The sequence below is a fragment of the Stegastes partitus genome, unplaced genomic scaffold (assembly GCF_000690725.1).
Source record: "Stegastes partitus isolate 25-593 unplaced genomic scaffold, Stegastes_partitus-1.0.2 Scaffold30, whole genome shotgun sequence".
Lineage (NCBI taxonomy): Eukaryota > Metazoa > Chordata > Actinopteri > Pomacentridae > Stegastes > Stegastes partitus.
Genome location: NW_007577761.1, coordinates 406,948 through 425,263, shown reverse-complemented (window position 1 = coordinate 425,263; position 18,316 = coordinate 406,948). Strand labels below are relative to the sequence as shown.

The following is an 18,316-nucleotide window of genomic DNA, read 5'->3' as shown; positions in this document are numbered from 1 at the left end:
GTCCAGGGTGCCTTTTGCAGGTACCAGCTCCCTGCAACCCTCTACAGGATAAAGCAGGTATAGCTGATGGCTGAATGGTGGGTTCTCAGGCTGTTTTCATTAGTATTTGATTATACTTGTCAGAAAATCCTACATATTTTTAGTGCATTCATTTAAAGATGTGAGTGTAGATCGATGAAAACATTAAAAACCTTTTATTACTGTACAGTACAACATGTCCAAAAGCCACAAAATAGCTCTTTGCTACAGTGAAAAACGAAAAACCCCACAAAGAAGCCTGTTTAGAAAGGTGGATGGATTTGATGTACACATAAAATATTTACCACAATGGATTTAAATATGATACACAACAGTGTGCAAACAGTTGAAGTAATGTACTTACATAAGGTCATTAGCATTGATTTAGCTAAAACTGGCTACAGTGCCTGGTAAAAGTACTTTACTTTGTAGAAATCTGTTTTCGTTTTGCCTTTTAGGGTTTTTTCTTTGGAATTTTTTTTCAAAACACCAAAAAAAAACCCAAATGCAATTGGCCATGATTTAATTTGAACAGCCATAAAAGGAGAAAACATTTTATAGCTGCAAAAGCAGTGAAGCACAATGAGATAAGTGTCTCTTAAGTACGGACGAGTGAGGCCAGGTACACCCACACAGACAGCACGTTATTGGGATAAGGGTGCACATATACAGCCAGAGCAAACTCCACGTTTGAAGCCTGAACGCTGTGAACTCCAGTACTGTACACTGCCTCTATGATGGGCCGGATCTCAGAGAATGGCAGATGCAGGGGGAAACCTGAAATCTAAAAAGAAACAGATGCCTGTTAGTGGATATTTATGATATTAATATATCAAAGTGAGCTCATGCGCTCTCCGCCAGCTCTTATGGAGCAGATGATATTGTACAGTGGAGATGACAGATTGATGACTGATGACATAATACAGTGACTCAGTCTAGTAGCCTTGTTCGAGTCACACCCTCTTCAGACTCACCCTGTTGTCTCCCAGCAGGCTCTGCAACTCGTGGCGGTGTCCCTCGGTCACGTCCTGCCCGCCGCTCATCTCCAGTTTAGGCAAGAATTGTTTCAGGGTGGTGGTACAGTAGCGGTTCCAGCGGGTTGGGTGGCGAGGGCGCCACTCCATGATCTTCTCCTTCAGAATCTTCTCAATCCTACAGAGAGTGAGATGGAACGTGTGATTTTTCAAGCCTGTAACTGTCGACGTGATGCAGTGTGAGAAGTGACTTCAGTGGCTACGACTTGCCTGTCCTGAAGCTCTGCTGCAGCTGCTTTGTCGGTGCGGCGATACACCAGCTCCTCTGGCTAAAGACAATTAAAATTTGGCGAAAATGTAATTACCAGTACAGAAAATATGACAGGTTTATGTATAAATGCCGAACACTCACCTGTACACTAGACAGCCCTGGATGTGAGAAGGAGCGGGAGAAAAATGGTTTCCACAAATTGGCTTTTGTGATGTCAAAATTTAGTCTCATTGGTGATGTGTACTCTTGAATGTTGAGCCAAACCTAAACAGCAAGTCACAGAAAATATTAAACTATCGTCTGCCATCAAAATTATTAAATGAATGATGAAACATTGAAATGAATAAACTCACATTGTCAGCATTTACCAAGCAGCCAACTGTTAGCAGCGGGCAGAAGGTGTCATACTGGCCATAGTACTGACCACTGCTGGGGTTCCAGATGAGGTAGCGGCTCTGCTCCGAGGTTAGGACGTATGCTGTGGGTCCCTGAGAAAGCAATATTTCAGAAAGCTTTGTGCTGCTGCAGAACATCTGGGAGGCTAATAGCCATAAATTCTTGTCTTATTAAATATTTTAAAGCTGTACTTCATTTAGGCGAGTTGTTATGGCACATCATCATTAGAGCTACAATGATTTTGTGATTAGTTGTCAACTCTTACCATAATGAGCAAACAATTTAATAACTGAACTATCAGTTTGTCAAACTTTTTTAAAAGAAAAAAGTCTGATTCATGTTTTTAAGATTTAAAATTTTTTCTGTTTTTTCACTCCCCCATTTCCCTATTTGCATAAAACTTCATCAGTTACCCCCCATGTCTGTGTGTCATGTGACAAGTTTGCACGAGACATGCAAAATCTGCATTATACTCAAATTTACTTATGCTATCAATGGATAAAATAATAGGGTGGCGCTTAGTAACTGTTGAGTCTGTTGAAAGACTGCAAAATGTCCCTTACTGCAGGCAGCAATGCATCTAAACACCCATCAAACATCTGCAAGGAATCTCCGTGCTGTGGACTTGAATGAACCTCCTGAATTTGCACAAAATTCTGCCCAACATGTTATTTATAGTTACCAACACAGCCTCCATAATTCCCAAGTGAGAAAGAGATGGTCAAGAGAAGACAAAAAGCCTTGCAAAAAAACCCCCCACCCCAAATCACAGAGATGCTGATTTGCTCAGGACTAATATGACCACAGGATCTTAGGGTTTGATGAGCGATGGTAAGTTGTAATATGTCATTTATAGTGGAATTTTTTTCACTTTAAACATGGCATATTTGCAGAGTATTAAGATTACAGACAACCTTTGCAATTATTACAAATCACATTCCAAGGTAATACTAGTCATACACAAATAGGACTTCAACAGTAAACGGAATATCTCTGGGTTGTGGACAAAACAAGACATTTGAGGACATCATCTTGAGCTTTGGGATATTTTTCACCATTTGACCATCTGACATGTCATAGACCAAACAACTACTCCAATTGAGAAAATAACTGATTAATTAACAACGTAAATATTGGTAGTTGCAGCCCTAATCATCATTTATAGAAATACATTTTTTTTAATATCGCAAATAAATGTCACCTACCTCTGGTATGGCTGTACCAATTATAAGCCAGGCTCTCTTGCCCATAGATAGGAAGTAGTTGCACAACAATACAGCATGTTCTTCTTCATCTCCCGCTAGGAGAGTGAGGAATTGCTAAAAACAAAACAAAGGCACTGTGAGATGGGCTTTTCCCATCCTTTTACAATCCCAGCACCTCAAAGAGGGTTCACTCACATCACAGGTGCTCCACAGATCACAGGCTCCAGAAAATGAAACTCGATCTGGCAGTGAAGGGATGAGTGAGACAAATCGAGCCACCAGAGCCTGTGTGAGGACAGAAAAAAGTGTGTCACAGCAGTAGATCCAATTAAAGAAGAAATATACGCACCTGAGCAGCATTTTTCTACAGTTCAATCACACCAACCGTGGCTTCCTGGGGGTTATTAGGGAACGCATCCAGGAACTCCTGCGGAGGGTTGAGTGGTCGAATAAAACGTGTGATGAAGACTGTCTTCCCATTGAGGTCTATGACTGTGGTGAGGCAGGGTCGGTCCGGGTAGCCCTGCGCCGCTTCCCTCTCAAATCTCTCTGAAGCCTGCAGTAAATGCTCGTCCTCTTGGCTGTCAAACTGCATTACAAGGTCAAACGTTACTGCCGATGATTACAGGTCAGCAATAGCTAAGAAAACATGATAAGCCTTAAGAAGGATGTGGTTGTGAATTGTTGCATAAAAGAGGATTAGTGTTCTACAGTTACCTTCACTTCCTTTATCTAGTACATGCAGCAGAGCAAAAGCAAATAAGTGACACGAGAGGATGATGACAAATTAATACACTGACACATAATCACAACATCAAAGAGAATAAATAATGGACAGTTTTGAAAGAATCTTTGACAAAAATAAAGTATGAACACGTGTTAAAGAAAGATGTGAGATTTGAGGAAAAACGTATCTAAAGACATACAAGGGAAATGAGCACAGAGTGATGCAGAATGAGGACTAAAAGGCCGACACAATCCATCCTTGAAGCTGAACATGACTTACCTTCTCTCTAATAGACTCTCCAGGCACCAGCTGAGGTTCCATAGTGATGAACAGTGTGACAAATGTTCCTTCACTCAGGCTCCGCATAATATCATAACCACCGTTAGCGCCATGGCTCCGCTCCTTGCTGTACCCCAGCAGCACAGCTGGCGTATTCACTTTGAATGTTCCATCAATCTGCCACATGGAATGGAAAAAAAAAAAAAAAAAACTCAGCCAAGAAGTCCAGGCAGTCACTGTCATTAATAAACACAATGAAGACTCACCCTGGACTGGGAATAAATTGTGCTGAAAGGAATCTTGACGGAGCCCAACCAGTGCTTCTCTACATGGGTGTGGATTGATTTCCCCCTGTCTTTGTCATTCTGAAGGGCAAAGTTACAAGGAATGCAAATCAAGGAAAAGGCTGTGATATGAAAACTGGGAAGAGGCAATGAACAGTGAGTAGCATTTACTTACCACTCCAGTTTCATGCACCACTTCATCAAATATGTTGATGAAGACTTCATCTTTGACTGACTGCAAACTAGCCGTGCTGTAGTCACCATTAGGGGCACTGTAAAGAGGAAGATCAGCAATTTAGCTTGCTGAGTTATGTACACTTTTACCTGGGAGCCTTTCTTGTACCTCGTGATGCAGGGCAGAAGGCTTTATTGCTGATTTAAAATTGCCTCAGGTCAGAGTAATTACAAAATAAGCCACTGAAAATACTGGATTTGTCCTGGAAATAAATACTCAGTAAGTATTTATCAGAAAAGCCAAATCACAAGTCATAAAATCCACAGTTGTTCACCTAAAAGGCAGCTGCAGCTCCTCGTTCCAGCATGGGTTTGGTCCATCAGCTGTGGTTGTCTGAAGTACTGTACGCTGGAAGGAAACCTCCACAAATGGCCTCACTTGCACCTAAATCACATACACAGAAAAAAACACACACATACTGAACATAGATCATATAGGTCACATTGCTTCCAGCTGCAAATTAAGGTTGAGGGGAACTGTACCTGGCTAAGGAACCAGTCGCTGCCCTGGATGGCACTCTGAGACGACTGTCCTGGTTTACTGAAATAAGAATCCATTTTAAAAAAAGTTCTGCTAGAATATAAATACAATTTCTTATGAATGTTTCTGAGGGCAAACACAAAGTCTCCTTCACTTGAAACTATTCTGAATTTGTCTTTCTTCACTCACTTGCTCTGGGGTCTGCGGATGGGGATGTCGAAGGCCCGGATGATGTTAACGAGCAGTTTGATGTCTCCGTCGGACAGATTCTGCGCCGTCACTTTCTTCCTTTCTTTCCGCTGAGGTTTCAGTGGCCGCTTGGGTTCAGCCAGCTTGAAAAGGTTTAATCCCAGGATCCTGATTGTCATAACAAACACATGTTATCATTTAGTCAACAGCCTACTAAGTGCTGGAAAGTGCTCGTCGACATCAAACATTATTTTCATTGGAACTGTGGGATGGGATCGCAACCAACAGTACTGAGTCCTTCCAGGTATTTGCAGTTTTACAGTCATGGTGCTGATGTGTAGAACGTTCACCTCAACATGTCACATGTAATTGCACAGTATGAGCTGTTAAAAATGTGAATTGTGATGTGAAAATGTCTTTAAACTGCACTGCTTATTATGTATTAGAATTATATACTGGTAAATTACACGCAAAACTAATGTCCCATGGTGGCTTGCAAAATGTACCAGCAAATGCACATGTAGTTGAGGATAGTCAGGATCAACACACAGTTTACCAATATTCTGGCACAAAGAATAAATGCACAACACAAGGAAGGTGGTTTTAACATTGTAGCTGATTGACATTAACAAATGTTGAAAGAGAATGCTACTTTACATTTTTAAAGCAAAACAAAACAAAAAAAAACCCATTAGTTCTCTTTCAATTTGACTGATTACTTTGCAACTCTTATGCAATAATTCTGCAAAATCCTGAGAGGACTGAATACTGCAAAAGGGTATTATCACCACTGTACTGGAACTCAGGGTTCAAACTAAATGGAGAAACAGAAACACAGTGAAAGGGAGAAAAAGAAAGAAAAGCTCTAAAAACATACCCTGGACCAGCACCACTGTAAAAAATGCATAGCAGAAAAAAATTACAACATTCAGTTTCAATAAAAGAAAAAAAAAAAAAAAAAGAGTAACACCCAATAGCATGACTGGCACCGATGTGCAATATTATGTATAAATCTGCTGAAATGTCAAAGAATTTAATTTATTTCAGATTTTCCATTATTACGTCCACATGTTGTGAAATCTGCAATAAAGTATCTCCTTTACCGGATCCAAAGGAGAGAATTACTCAGCCAGGGGAATGCAGTGTTGATTTCAAGATCAAATAGGCTGAAGCAGCACCAGGCCAAGAAACCGACTTACATCAGCCTGTGATTTATGTAGGCCCACTCTCTCTTTGTGACGGGTTGATTTGGCTAGTGAACAAGGTAATCCAAACTATCTAACGTTTCCTTTACAACAGAAACTTGGAGTACAGACATTCTTTGTCATTTTTTAGTTCTTCTGACAGGAGGATTAGGTAGAAGTTATGAATTACAATACAGATAATAGCTGTGTGTGGATTAGCAGCTGCAAGAACATTTTCTTCCTCTAACACATAGCATGCGTAGCCAAACAAATGATTGTCATTTTTTGTTGATTGTCATATTCACCCAATGCTCGGTATCTCTTCTTCTATCACCAAGTCAGACAGGACGTAGTGATGTTTGGCAAGAAGAAATCTATTGATGACTGATTCTCGGATCTGTGGAAAAAATGCCAAAATTACACCTAGCGCTATCATGTGCTAAATACTGGAGGAAAAACATGTTTCCATCAGATGTGTCCGCTCACCTTCTGAAGGTATTTGGCCACCAAAGCTCTGTGTGAATCCAAATGTTCTTTGGTGTCAATTATCTCTCCTTCTTTCAATCTTCTTTCATATTCCTGAAATAATATTAACCAAAGAAAGATAGCCGCATTTAGAGTTGTTGTATTCTCATTTGTATTATTGTGCGATGTCGTGCATTTTTGGACGGCTGACCTGGAACACCTTATCCGTGACCTCCCTCTCAAGAGCAGGAACGCACTTGTAATTGCGAAATTCTGCAACTTCCTGGTTCCTCAGCCTGAGCAGGCGAAACCTTCTGGACCTCTCCAGCTCTTCATCCGTCACAAAATTAAACTCCTCCTGCAAATGTTCCAGCCGAAAGTACTCTGGAGCTGTTACCTCTCCACTACTGGCGACCTGTGAAACATAAACACAAAGAAAGATTCGTCATTTGATATTTTCATTCAGCAAATGTCCTCAAAAGCTGCGAAGTAGTCACAGTACACCTACTTTCAGCAGCTGCATTATGGAGGCATTTTTTGGATCGTTGGGGTCCAGTCGAGACTGTGTCGCCCACTCGCCAATTTTTTTCATGTCATATAGTCCAGATGCCCCGATGTATGTGACAGCATCGAGACGGCCCAAACCACTGAAACACAGAATACAGACAGTGATTAAAATGACTAAAAAACAAACGCCACTGCATCCTTAAGGAGTTTCTCCAAAGTTATACAGCTGGCTCTATAACGTTTTGACATACTGCATCTCAACATGGTACTCCAGCTGCAGTATGTCAAACAGAAAAGCCCTGCAGAGGATAGTTAAAGGAGCTGAGAGGGTCATCGGAGTTTTCCTCACCTCTGTCCAAGAACTTTTCCAGAGTCGCTGCAGGAGCAGGGCACTGAACATTGTCAGGGACTTTTGTATGTTTATTCACAAAACAGTTTGGCTAATAATGCCACCAGATAGAGTACACTCAGTCAACTCAATCGCGATCAATTTAGTTAATCTGGAGATAACTTGCAGATGATTTTTCTCTGTGGCCACCTGATTGGCTGAAGACTATGATATCACTTTTGTTGACTACAGCATGAGTTGAAGTTGAACAGAAGCAGATGGGAGTGATGAACAATTCTATGCAAACTACAGGAGGCAAAGGTGTTGAGTTACTATACATCTGAGGAATTTTGAAGCAGGAGAGGATTATTTTCATGTAACATTTCAACATATGTAACTTTAGTGGACACAAATGAGTTTTTAATGGTTTAATCGATACCAGGAGAGGCACTAAAAAGCAAAGATGGTCAATGTGAATATGCTGTTCCTTGTGTCTATGAGGAAGCTGTTTAGGATAGTGTTTCAGAAACTTCTCTTGCTCTCTGCTGATAAATGAACACCTGCAGTGTTCTTTAGAAACTGGTCAGCTGTGATGTACGGCATCAAATGTATGAACTAATACATTAAAAAAAATCAGCTTTGAGAAGTACTACCTGTGAATGCCACCAGGTTGCTGAGAAACTGGAGGTGCGAGTGGAACGTCATCGTCCCCGATTCCCCAAGAAACACAGCATGACAGCTTCCCAGAGGTGAGCAGGGTCTGTTTGTTGCCACCATCAGCCTCAAAGGAGAGGGGCACATCTGAGGACACACACAGAGAGGATGAGAAACAGGAAGGCAGGGACAGAGGTAAGTTAAATAGAAAGTGGATGTGTTAGTGAAGTAAAAGATATCCGTGGGTGTTTCATGTCTGAAGCATCAAATAAAAACATTTACCACTTCCAACTCCCTCGTGGTCAAACATCACTCTCTGATTACTGCTAAACTCAAATTCCTCAACAGGGACGTTGCCTGTCACGACTGAGGGCTCTGGCACCGGAACAAACACCCGAGCCAGGAGGGAACATGATGATCCAATCTCCTCAAACACCTACTTATACACAGTAAACACATACATACACAGGCAGAAATGGTGAGAAAAATCTACAGCAGTCATCCATCAAACGAACGTGTTGGAGTGGCAGCATGCTCAGCGTTTCTTTACTGTACCTGCAAATGAATGCTCTGGGGACAGTTAACTATCTTGAGATTGAAAATCTGCCCAAAGTGCACCCTGAAGTCAGTGTTCAGGGAGCGGCTGTCTGTTCGGGAAACTTCTTTATCGTTGTAGAGGATCTTGATGAAAAGTGAGCGCCTGGCAACATCTTCTCTTCGAGCTGTTTCAGCCCTAAAACATGGAAAAAACATTAACAGTCCTCCAGAAGCCCATCCTCATAACTGTCAATTTGTGTTGAATGTTATCATCTTAGTTTTTTCAAAAACCTTTCACTTGTGTCAAATATTCTAGCTTTAAGTGGATTTCTTTTTTGCTCTTCAAGCATAATAATAAAAATAAAAACTGAAATGTTCACACCTTAGTGGCTGTTTCTTACTTGTTTTAAAGAAACCAACATTCCCAATGTGTTTCTGCTCATACCTGGGGCAGAGCTCACTGGCGGTGATGTTTCCAGATGCAGACAGCTCTGGGATCAAGATGGCCTCTCCTGGTTTCCTGCGTATCCTGGAGGCTTTCTCTCTCACTTGTTGCTCTATGGAGTCAAAGTCTGGTCTCTCGGGAGGCTCTGGCTTTGGAGGACCTTCTTCAACAGGCCCTTCAGATTCGCTCGCTTCTTGGTCTTCCTCCTCTGTGTCCTCCTGCGCCTGGCCTTTCTTCTTCTTTTTTCTCTTTTTCTTTTTGGATTTCTGAAAGTAGCAAACATTAAGGCACAGTCAAACTTATTTCTAAAGCACATTTAAAAACAACAAGAGTTGAACCAAAGTGCTGTATCATTAAAATATTAGGCTATAGAACAAAACGACGAAAAGACAAATGTGAATAAAAGAGGACAATACAAAAAAACATTATGTGAATGTGAACATACAGGGGTAAAGTACAGGTCTGCACTGATTTCAAACCAGAATTTGACTTCATTTCTGATTTTCTCAGGTGCTAATGATGCTAATTAACACATTTTCATTTGTACAGCAAAAAGCAGTTTGTTCAGGAGTAAGAAACTGACTAAGTTAAGCTATGGCTGGTAAATAGGTTGGCACCTGTTTCCTTCTCCAGAGCTTCCACTCCTCCAGCTGTTTGTTGTACTCAGCCAACTTTTTATGATAGTCCTCCTCACTTTCGGCCTCTAATTCCAAGACCTCTGCCAAGATTTCATCTTCATGCTCACGCTCATCTGATGCCCGATCCACATTCTCTCTGGGGCATGGATGAGATAGCATATTATTGACATGGATACAACAATCTGCAGAATGTTGTAATGAGCAGGTCTCACAAGATCCAGCAAATATTTGTTAGGGGTGAATGAATATCACCATCAGGATTTTTCCCCCCTTAAATTACTAATATTTAATGGAGCAGCACCAGATGTGGGCAAATAGTTGAAGGAAGCCTCCAGTGAAAATCTTTTTTTTTTTTTTTCTGGTTATATCTAGTTTATCAAAAGACCTTCTGTAAAGAAAATCAAGGTCTTTACATTGCTAATATGTTCATATGCTGTGTTTTATATATTAGAAACCAAATCACAAGTAAAATATACAGTAAACAACATGGCTAAACATTTCCACCTTGAAATTGTACCGATGACAATCTCAAAAACACTGATTTGGAGGATTATTTTCATTGAAAAAATGTCTAGATATGCAACTTTGATACACAAAAATGAATTTCTAGGGGTTTAATCAATGACCAGAGGGGGAGTTCAAGGATTCCAAAAAGACTGTCTTCACTTTGCAAGCATACAACAAATGATCACATTCGACTTTGAGGTTTCAGTGAATTACCTTCGGAGGTAGAGCTTGTAGGGCGTGTTAGTAAACTTCTGAAACTCTCTCAGGGCCTTGATCTCCTTCCACATTTTAACTATGTTCTTCAGCAGAGTCCTGTCTTTCTCCTGCTCGCTGTCTCGCAACTGCCGAGTGTTCCTATAATATTCAAGCAGAAGAACATACAGTAGGAATATTGCTTTTCAAGGTGGCAATTGTGCTGTACATCTGACTGAAACGGGAGAAAATCTGACAACAGGTACCTGATTTCGAGACTGTACTCAGAAAACCTCTGCTGCATGGCCTGAGTGAGGCTCTGCCCGCCGTGGATCTCAAGCATATTCCGAAGAGCACTCCTCAATCCATTCAACTAAAGCAGACAGGAAACACAAAATGCACCAGACACTGTGTATACTGTACTGAATAATACAAGACATTTTTAAATGTGTTTGTGAATTCAGTAAATCATGCTGATGGCTTTACCGTGCACAGAAAGTTGTCTGGTGGAGTTTACCTTGTCAGTGAGGTGTCCTGTGAGATTATTGTGTTGCCTGGTGAGGTATTGATCATACAGCTGAGCTAAACGGGCCGCGAGGACATGTTCCCGACTGAACAGCGGGTGATGAGAAAAGATCAGCCCAGAGACATCAACGTCAAGCTGGTAGTCTCCCTCGGGGTCTGCTGCACCAGCAATGTACAAATTTGCATACTTGGACTTCAGCGCCTGAGGGACACAGTAACATTATCCATCATGCGTTGTCCTGGAAAATAATCATCACTATGGGCACTCATGGCGCTTGTGTTTTCCTTGTGTGTATCGAAGTATGTGTATAATCTTAAAGCAAGCATGAAATAGTTGGCAAAAACCATCAGGGAGTGCCGTAATGAAAAGTCATGCACGGCAACTTCGTATCATAAACATCCAACTGGGCTACAATGAATACTCTGTTGTCCAGTTGATCACATACGACAGCTGTGCCTGTCTCTACAATAAAATTGTGTGAAAACAAGAGTTCTTTGATGATAATGCACAGATTGAATAGAGACTATCCCAAAACAGAGAACCTAAACTCAACACTGTTTTGAATGTGTAACCTGTTTCTTCAGGGTTTACATATTTCTCATATTATGTCTGTTTGGCCTGTTGCACCAAACACCAGTCAAGTGTGAATGAAGTCTGGACTCAGCTGCTTTTAATAATGATGCATTTGGACAATGCAGTGAGCTCAGTCAAAGACAGAACATCACCTGTCTATCCTTAATCCTTATCCTTACTAATGTGTAAAGTAACCAGCAGTAACCAGGAATATATTTAAATGTAAACTTCCTCTGATAAAAATCAAGTTGTTCACCTTGCTAAAGTGTCAATATGCTTTTTTTATATACTTGAAGACACATCATGAGTGAAATGAGCAGTCAACACCATGGCTGAGCATGTCTGCCTTGAAACTGCAGCATACTGATAACAGTCTCAATAACACTGGCTGATTCTACTTTTTCTGAATACCTTTGGATTTCTGAATGTTGCTAAAACAAAACGAGCAACTGTCAGGAGCGCTTCTCTACCGTTGCTCTCATTTTATCAGTGAGGAAGTTGAAAAAGTATTTACCAGGTTAATCAGTAATAAAAAAAAACTGTTGCAACTCAGCTGCAAGATTATAGGAAAATATAAGATTGGGATTGCGATGTAATTTTTTGGAAGTGCAATGTAATGTTTTTTAAAACATGTTCCCACATGAGACACCATCAAATGCATGACTGTCACAGAAGGAGGAAGGAAAGAAGTTGTGAAACAACTGACATAAGCAGTTTAAAACCCGTGTCAGATGTGCTGCAAAATGTATAAGATGCGGCTTATGTCAGCCACAAAAGCTACAATTCAATTTTAATGCCAGCTTCCAACGACCAGAACACTTTTAATGCCCACAATACCCAGCTGGAGGTTTGATGTAGCTTTATATTGTCAGAGGAGGTGATATCACAGATGTGCTGGCCTCCATCCCTCCTCTGATCTCTGATAATGAACTCCTGCCTCCTCCCTGTTCCTTTGTACCAACTGCCAAACTGCTCTTTTGCTTTATTTCCAACGAGGCGAAGGGGTGAGAAAAGAGTCAAATCCAATGGATCCACACAACACTTTCAGCATATGAATGTGCACTGTGCTTTAGATGAGGCAAATGAATGGCGTGATCGAACTGGCAGTGGCAGTGAGTGTGTGTCTGACCTTCCTGTACACAGTCTGCAGTGCAGGGTCCAGGTCCTCCTCCATGTGGAAGAGAGGAGGCCTTGTGGAGGATTCCTTTATAGGATCAGGAAGAGCCATGATCCTGCCGTCATCTCCAAACCACTTCTTTCCCTTAATAAATAGAAAAACACAAGTTATGGTACAAAAACAAACAAACAAAAAAAAGGATCAAATTTAGTGGCATTTTTTTTTTTAAATAGCTGTTTGGCATGTGAACTGATGTTACCTCCTCCATTTTCAAAATGCGGTTCTCCAGAATGTTCTCATTGGTCAGGGATACGGAGGGTCTTTCCCCGACATAGAGACCCTCATCCTCCAGATAACGAGGCTTCATGTTTTCAGGCAGTTTAATGGAGGTTGGAACTGTGAAAGTTATACATAGTTATAGGTAAAGACAAATGTAACCATATTTTGAAAGTTATAGATCTAATGTGAATTGAGTTCTATAACATATTCCACCTGTTCGAAAGCTTGGCGTAAACAGGAGGTCGCTTTCTCGCTGAATAAGGTTTCGATACCCGATGTACTCTGCCTTCCTCACTTCCAGGAAGTCCTGGGGCGATTGGTCAAGGGCGAACAAATCCTCCTCTGCGTTTTGTACAAGGGGAGCTTCTTCACTCTAAGGCAGAGTGAAGAATATGAGATATTTACTCAGAACAGAACAGGAGGAAATACTAATGCCACACACAAGATAGTTGTTGTTACGGTTGATGTTACTTGGTTTTCATTTTCTTCTTGATTATCTTCATCTGCTTCAGCATCTTCCTGTTCTTCAGCTTCATCTCCTTCATCTTCATCTCTGTCATCTTTCGCTGTTTTTCTCTGTTTTTGTCTTTTGCTGCTTGTTGTCTCACTCTCATCCGGTGGATCTGGCTCAAAGTTAAATGTAAAGAAATTGTATGCCTCCTCAGCGGTTGGCAAGCCTTTTCCTACCTGTGTTTGAAAAGAATAAATGAGTAAATGCAAGAATATCAATGATTTGCAATTAAATGATTTCAATCTCAGTTCAAGTCTTACTCGTCTTGCTGCTTCTCGAAACTTGACCCTGGCACTGAGGGCTGAAGGAGGATCTTGTCTTCCAGATCTGTCTGGATCAACCTGCAAAACACCTGGCAGTTAACTTCCACTGCTGGATTGGCTACCATGAGTCCAATAAGGGTTAGTTTAGAGTAGATGCTTACCTCTCTGTCAAACCTTGTCACAGTGTCTCTGTCTCTGAGGCTCTGCAGGCGGCTGGCTGGCTCGAAAGAAGCCTCTGGCTGCTGAAGGCTTTCACTTTTAGACTGAAACAAACGAGAACATACATTAGGGGTGGCAGTTCTTTTTGAAAAGGGTATCTTTCAAAATGTTATTTACAAATAAAAACCACCAAAAAAAAAAAAGAAGAAGCTGGGTTTACCCTGGCTGCTCTTAGCCTCTCTTCCAAACGGCGTTTCACAAAGTCATCTAAAGACTGAGACTGAGACTGAGAGCTGGGAGTATGCTGAGTTCTTGAGAAGAGACCTAGAATAAAAAGTACATATGAAACAACAACAACAGGAATTACATTTATTGCTCAGTATTGTCTTGCTACTGAATCATCTCATACCAAATGACCGCAATGAGTGCTTGGTCTCGGATATGATGTTTCCAGATTTAAATCACAATTTTCCTATTCTTACAGTCATTGAGTTCAGAAAAATGCATGGCTTTATGCTGCAAATGCTACGCTATGTTGCTATATGTCCTTATATGCTGAAAAAGAAAGAGCCTTGCAGTATGGTTTTGGTACAGCTACTTGCACCAAAACAAATTAAATAAGTGTATTTTTTCAAGTTAAATAGTGTGCAGGAGTCTGTAATTTTCTGATATCATCATTCCTTTCTTAGACACCTGTCTCATAACACAGATGTATGAAGAGTTCCTTTGTCTTACTTTCGAATGATGAAAGTGAGAGAGGCCAACTTGGAGAATGCACAGCCACAAACCTTTCTGAGATCCAGCTGGACTTCTGGATGAAACCACTGACTCATGTGCCTTCTCAGCCGATTCCTCTTCTGCACCATCATGCTGTATGGTTGAGATCTCCTCCACATCATCATCGCGGGACTCCTGAACTAACGTCTGTTCAAGCAGCTAACAAACACAGAGAGTAGTTTTAGACCTGATGAGTAGTGGAATCACAGAATGAAAAATGACGGTGCCAAAGGAAGATGTTACCCTTTTCTTCCTCCTCTGTCTCTGAGCCCTGATCGTGCGTTTCAAAGTCTCTCCGGGGTCTTCCTCACTACCTTCAGGTTCCTGGTGTAACACAGGCATGAAGTTAAAATAGACAGCAACAGCAAACCTGCATCCACACTGCTATGTAGCGCACTGAAGCTGGAAGAAGGTGAAGAAAGTAGGAGATTAGCGTTGAGCAGCCAGCAGCACACACAGGAGGGCAGCTACAGCCTACACTACAAAACACACACCAACCTTCATTGTGGTTTGTCGCTTCTCCCCACTCAACTTGGTAGATGGAACCAGAGCCTATCGAGTATAGTTAGATTTACTTTAGCGTTAGCAGCTCCTGTGCATTTCTGGCTGTGAGTGTGTATAAAATGAATCTGACTCCGTGAGTGCAAGTCGAGTCTTGTCAGGTATGGCGCTTTTCTATGTTGTGCTGTTTGTACTCAGGCTACAGTCAGCCCACAATAACAAATCAAGATATAATTTTCATCTTTCAAAAGACTTATGGAGGTTATGTATTTTGTATTTTTACCTGAACGTCGTCCTCATTTTTGTTTTTCACCAAAGTTTCTTGCAAAGCCCGTCGTTTCTTTCGCAGTTTTTCACGAATGTCGCTATAACAGACACAGATTTTAAAACACCACTAACGTTAGCTTAGCATCTCACAGACTTTAAGAATAGCTACATCAATGTGATTTATATAGCATAAAGCAAACGGAGAAAAACTACCTTGGCGAAGCCATGGCGGCGGTGAGTTTTTCAACATTAATTAGTAATAAAAACAGCTACTTTGCTGTAGTGTGCATGTATACACACTTGTAATTTTCAAGACAATGTATTTTAGAAGAAACTCCGTTATCGCTGCCTAGTAACGACATAAACTACCGCTCAACCGACCTTGAATGAGGGCGCCGATTCAACCAACACTCATCAGTGCTGGATTTCTATTCGTTTAATGGGCTGTCAATCAAATAGCGTATGGGCTGGTGAACCCGCCCACTACGGAGTCCTAGAGGCCACAAATGCGCAGCAGTGAGACAGCTGGAAACCTTTTAAGGACAATATGGAAATGCTGGCAAAGTAATTTATTGTGATGCATAAATACAAATAAAGTCCATATTAAAAAATACAATAGTTATTTATTTGATTATCAACAATGACAATAAAACCAGATTTGTTTTTTTGTGTTTTATTTTATTAAAAGAAACAGAAGTAGACAAGACCAGAAAAATATTACTTAAAAAAAACCCAAAACCTCACCTGACTGTAAACATTGAGAAGAGACTTTAAACATCACATTTAAATCTACAACAACCACCATCATAGTACTTACTTTTAAGGAAGGAACTTAAATCATTTTTCCTATTGCTTTAGGGAAGTTAATTTGTGGATGAAAACACTGTGAATTGCTCGACGTAGTTTGTCTCATTATTATTTATTTGAGGTATGGTGTTATAAGACGTTATGGGTGAACTTTTCCCGTACAGCAGCTCTTCTCCCGGAGTATTTAAAGGGTTGGTAATCCAGATAACAAAGTAAAATGAGCATTATTACCTGAAAGATACACTAATCCCACTGATGCTTGTAACAAAAACACTGGCAATTCTAGTTTCAGTGGTTCTCAAATATTTTTTTCAGACCTTTTGCATATGATTGTAGCTGTGAAACATCATTATTGAAACTAATTACAGAAATACAGTTTTAGAACTACTGCTCAAGATAGCTTGCACTGACTGTAATATTAATGTGGAACATGGAGCATGGAAGAAAGTGGGATGACTTTATCTAGAGCACAGTGTTTCACACTTAACTTACCTATAACTTAACTTGTGGCTTGGTTTTAACTTAAAAATGGAGCAGTGAAAAGGTTAAATTCTAAAGATTTGTGGGCTGGGCTAGGACCCAATGTGTCAAGATCCTAACAACATCTCTGTGTCTAAATACCTGAAACACTAGAGAATATGTCTTTTTGCTTGTTTTCTTCTTCATTTAGGTAAAGGACAAGTCTGCTGACAGACATTTGTTGTTTGCAGAAAAACTACAGTGCAAAACTGAAGTTACTCATTGTTTTGTTTAGTTTAGTTGAAAATAACCCCTCAAGGTCCAATTTCCCACTTCTGAGGTGCTGTGATTGCAGCATTAACCTCTGTAGCTGTTATTTTTGGCCCTCTTGCCAATACCAACACAATGGAGGACATGCTTTGACTTTTCATATTTCTATTTTCCAATAGCTTTGTCTCACACATCTTTCAGCTTTGTCTCTTTTGTGAAACAAAATCTCTAAAGTACACTCAACCTGTCAACACTGTTTATTTAAGTTATTATTGCTCCCACACAAAACACAAAAATCCAAAACTCATTCAAGTTTGATCAAATAATATCATTTCAGATCAGTAGATAAGACTCTATACCAATAATATAACTAGCAGTACAAACATTTGTATAAAAATATAGTTTGACCTGATAATATATGTACTAAACCTGTCAGACCAACAGTGACTTGCAGTTTTTGTTTTGTGTGCTGCATTTTCTATGCGTAGTCCTCTGCCAGTGTGTCGAAGTAGTTTGTGTCTGCGTACAGAAGGAAGCCAGAGAACAGGCTGTCGGCCCAACCAGGGTCTGCAAATAATCCGTTCTGGTCTTGGAAGAAGATTTCCATCCACACTTCATCTTCTGGGTTCAGGTACATGACAGTGGACCCAGATGCCACATCATGGTTTCCTGTGTTGGCGTCGAATGTTTTGATGCGATACTGACCGTTCTGCACCAGACCAATGGCCAGGTGTTTGTTGGCCAGCGTAATGTCGTAGGAGAAATAATAAATGCCCGGGTATGCACAGATGAACTTGCCCGTCTGTGGATTGTAGTGTCCGCCTTCATTAAAGAGGACCTTGTTGAACTTGATGGGGATCTTCTCTGCAGGATAGCTGCTGGTGATTCCCACAGAGAAGGCAGATTTAGGCAGCAGGCTGCCACATTTGCAGATCCCTGCAGTTCCACGCAGCCCTCGTTCACCTTTGTCTCCTTTCTGTCCGTCGCGGCCAAGAGGACCGGCCAGACCCACGTCACCATTCTCTCCTGTAGGGCCTCGCTTCCCCGCGGGGCCTCGGTCACCTCGCTCTCCAATCCTACCCGTGGGGCCTACCCTGCCCTTCAGCCCTGAAACAGAAACAGCATGTTTGGATCATCTGTGCTGAAGCATCGTTGATTGAGTGATTGCATTTTTTCCATAATTTTGCGATAACTCTAATTAGGGCTGAACAATATCAAATCAACATCAGACTTTGAAGGCAATTAGCAAATCACAAAGGCTGCAGTTTAGGACGGACACTGTGCAGAATTAA

The 18,316-nt window shown here is 41.0% G+C and overlaps 2 protein-coding genes across 2 annotated transcripts in view; both read right to left on the bottom strand.

Moving 5' to 3' along the window:
* Nucleotides 1-173: 173 nt before the first annotated feature.
* cc2d2a (coiled-coil and C2 domain containing 2A) lies at nt 174-15,837 on the bottom strand. Its single transcript, XM_008298864.1, has 38 exons — nt 15,702-15,837; nt 15,505-15,586; nt 15,219-15,272; nt 14,964-15,044; nt 14,732-14,879; nt 14,164-14,267; nt 13,946-14,047; nt 13,782-13,862; nt 13,482-13,697; nt 13,224-13,383; nt 12,991-13,127; nt 12,744-12,875; nt 11,033-11,242; nt 10,782-10,888; nt 10,537-10,677; nt 9,796-9,952; nt 9,179-9,444; nt 8,752-8,929; nt 8,479-8,632; nt 8,196-8,343; nt 7,216-7,354; nt 6,919-7,122; nt 6,729-6,821; nt 6,548-6,639; nt 5,059-5,226; nt 4,872-4,929; nt 4,664-4,773; nt 4,330-4,426; nt 4,137-4,235; nt 3,871-4,047; nt 3,250-3,453; nt 3,060-3,149; nt 2,865-2,978; nt 1,617-1,751; nt 1,405-1,527; nt 1,263-1,321; nt 993-1,170; nt 174-802 (listed from the first exon to the last, which is right to left on the bottom strand). The coding sequence occupies exons 1-38, from the start codon at nt 15,713-15,715 to the stop codon at nt 617-619; spliced, it is 4,998 nt and encodes a 1,665-aa protein (XP_008297086.1). The 5' UTR covers nt 15,716-15,837; the 3' UTR covers nt 174-616.
* Nucleotides 15,838-17,258: 1,421 nt separating this feature from the next.
* Nucleotides 17,259-18,316, bottom strand: part of c1qtnf7 (C1q and TNF related 7) — a 6,379-nt gene continuing 5,321 nt past the window's right edge. Inside the window, exon 3 of the mRNA XM_008298881.1 lies at nt 17,259-18,131. Within this exon, the coding sequence (XP_008297103.1) occupies nt 17,503-18,131 (629 nt within the window). The 3' untranslated portion in view covers nt 17,259-17,502. The remainder of the gene's footprint in view (nt 18,132-18,316) is intronic.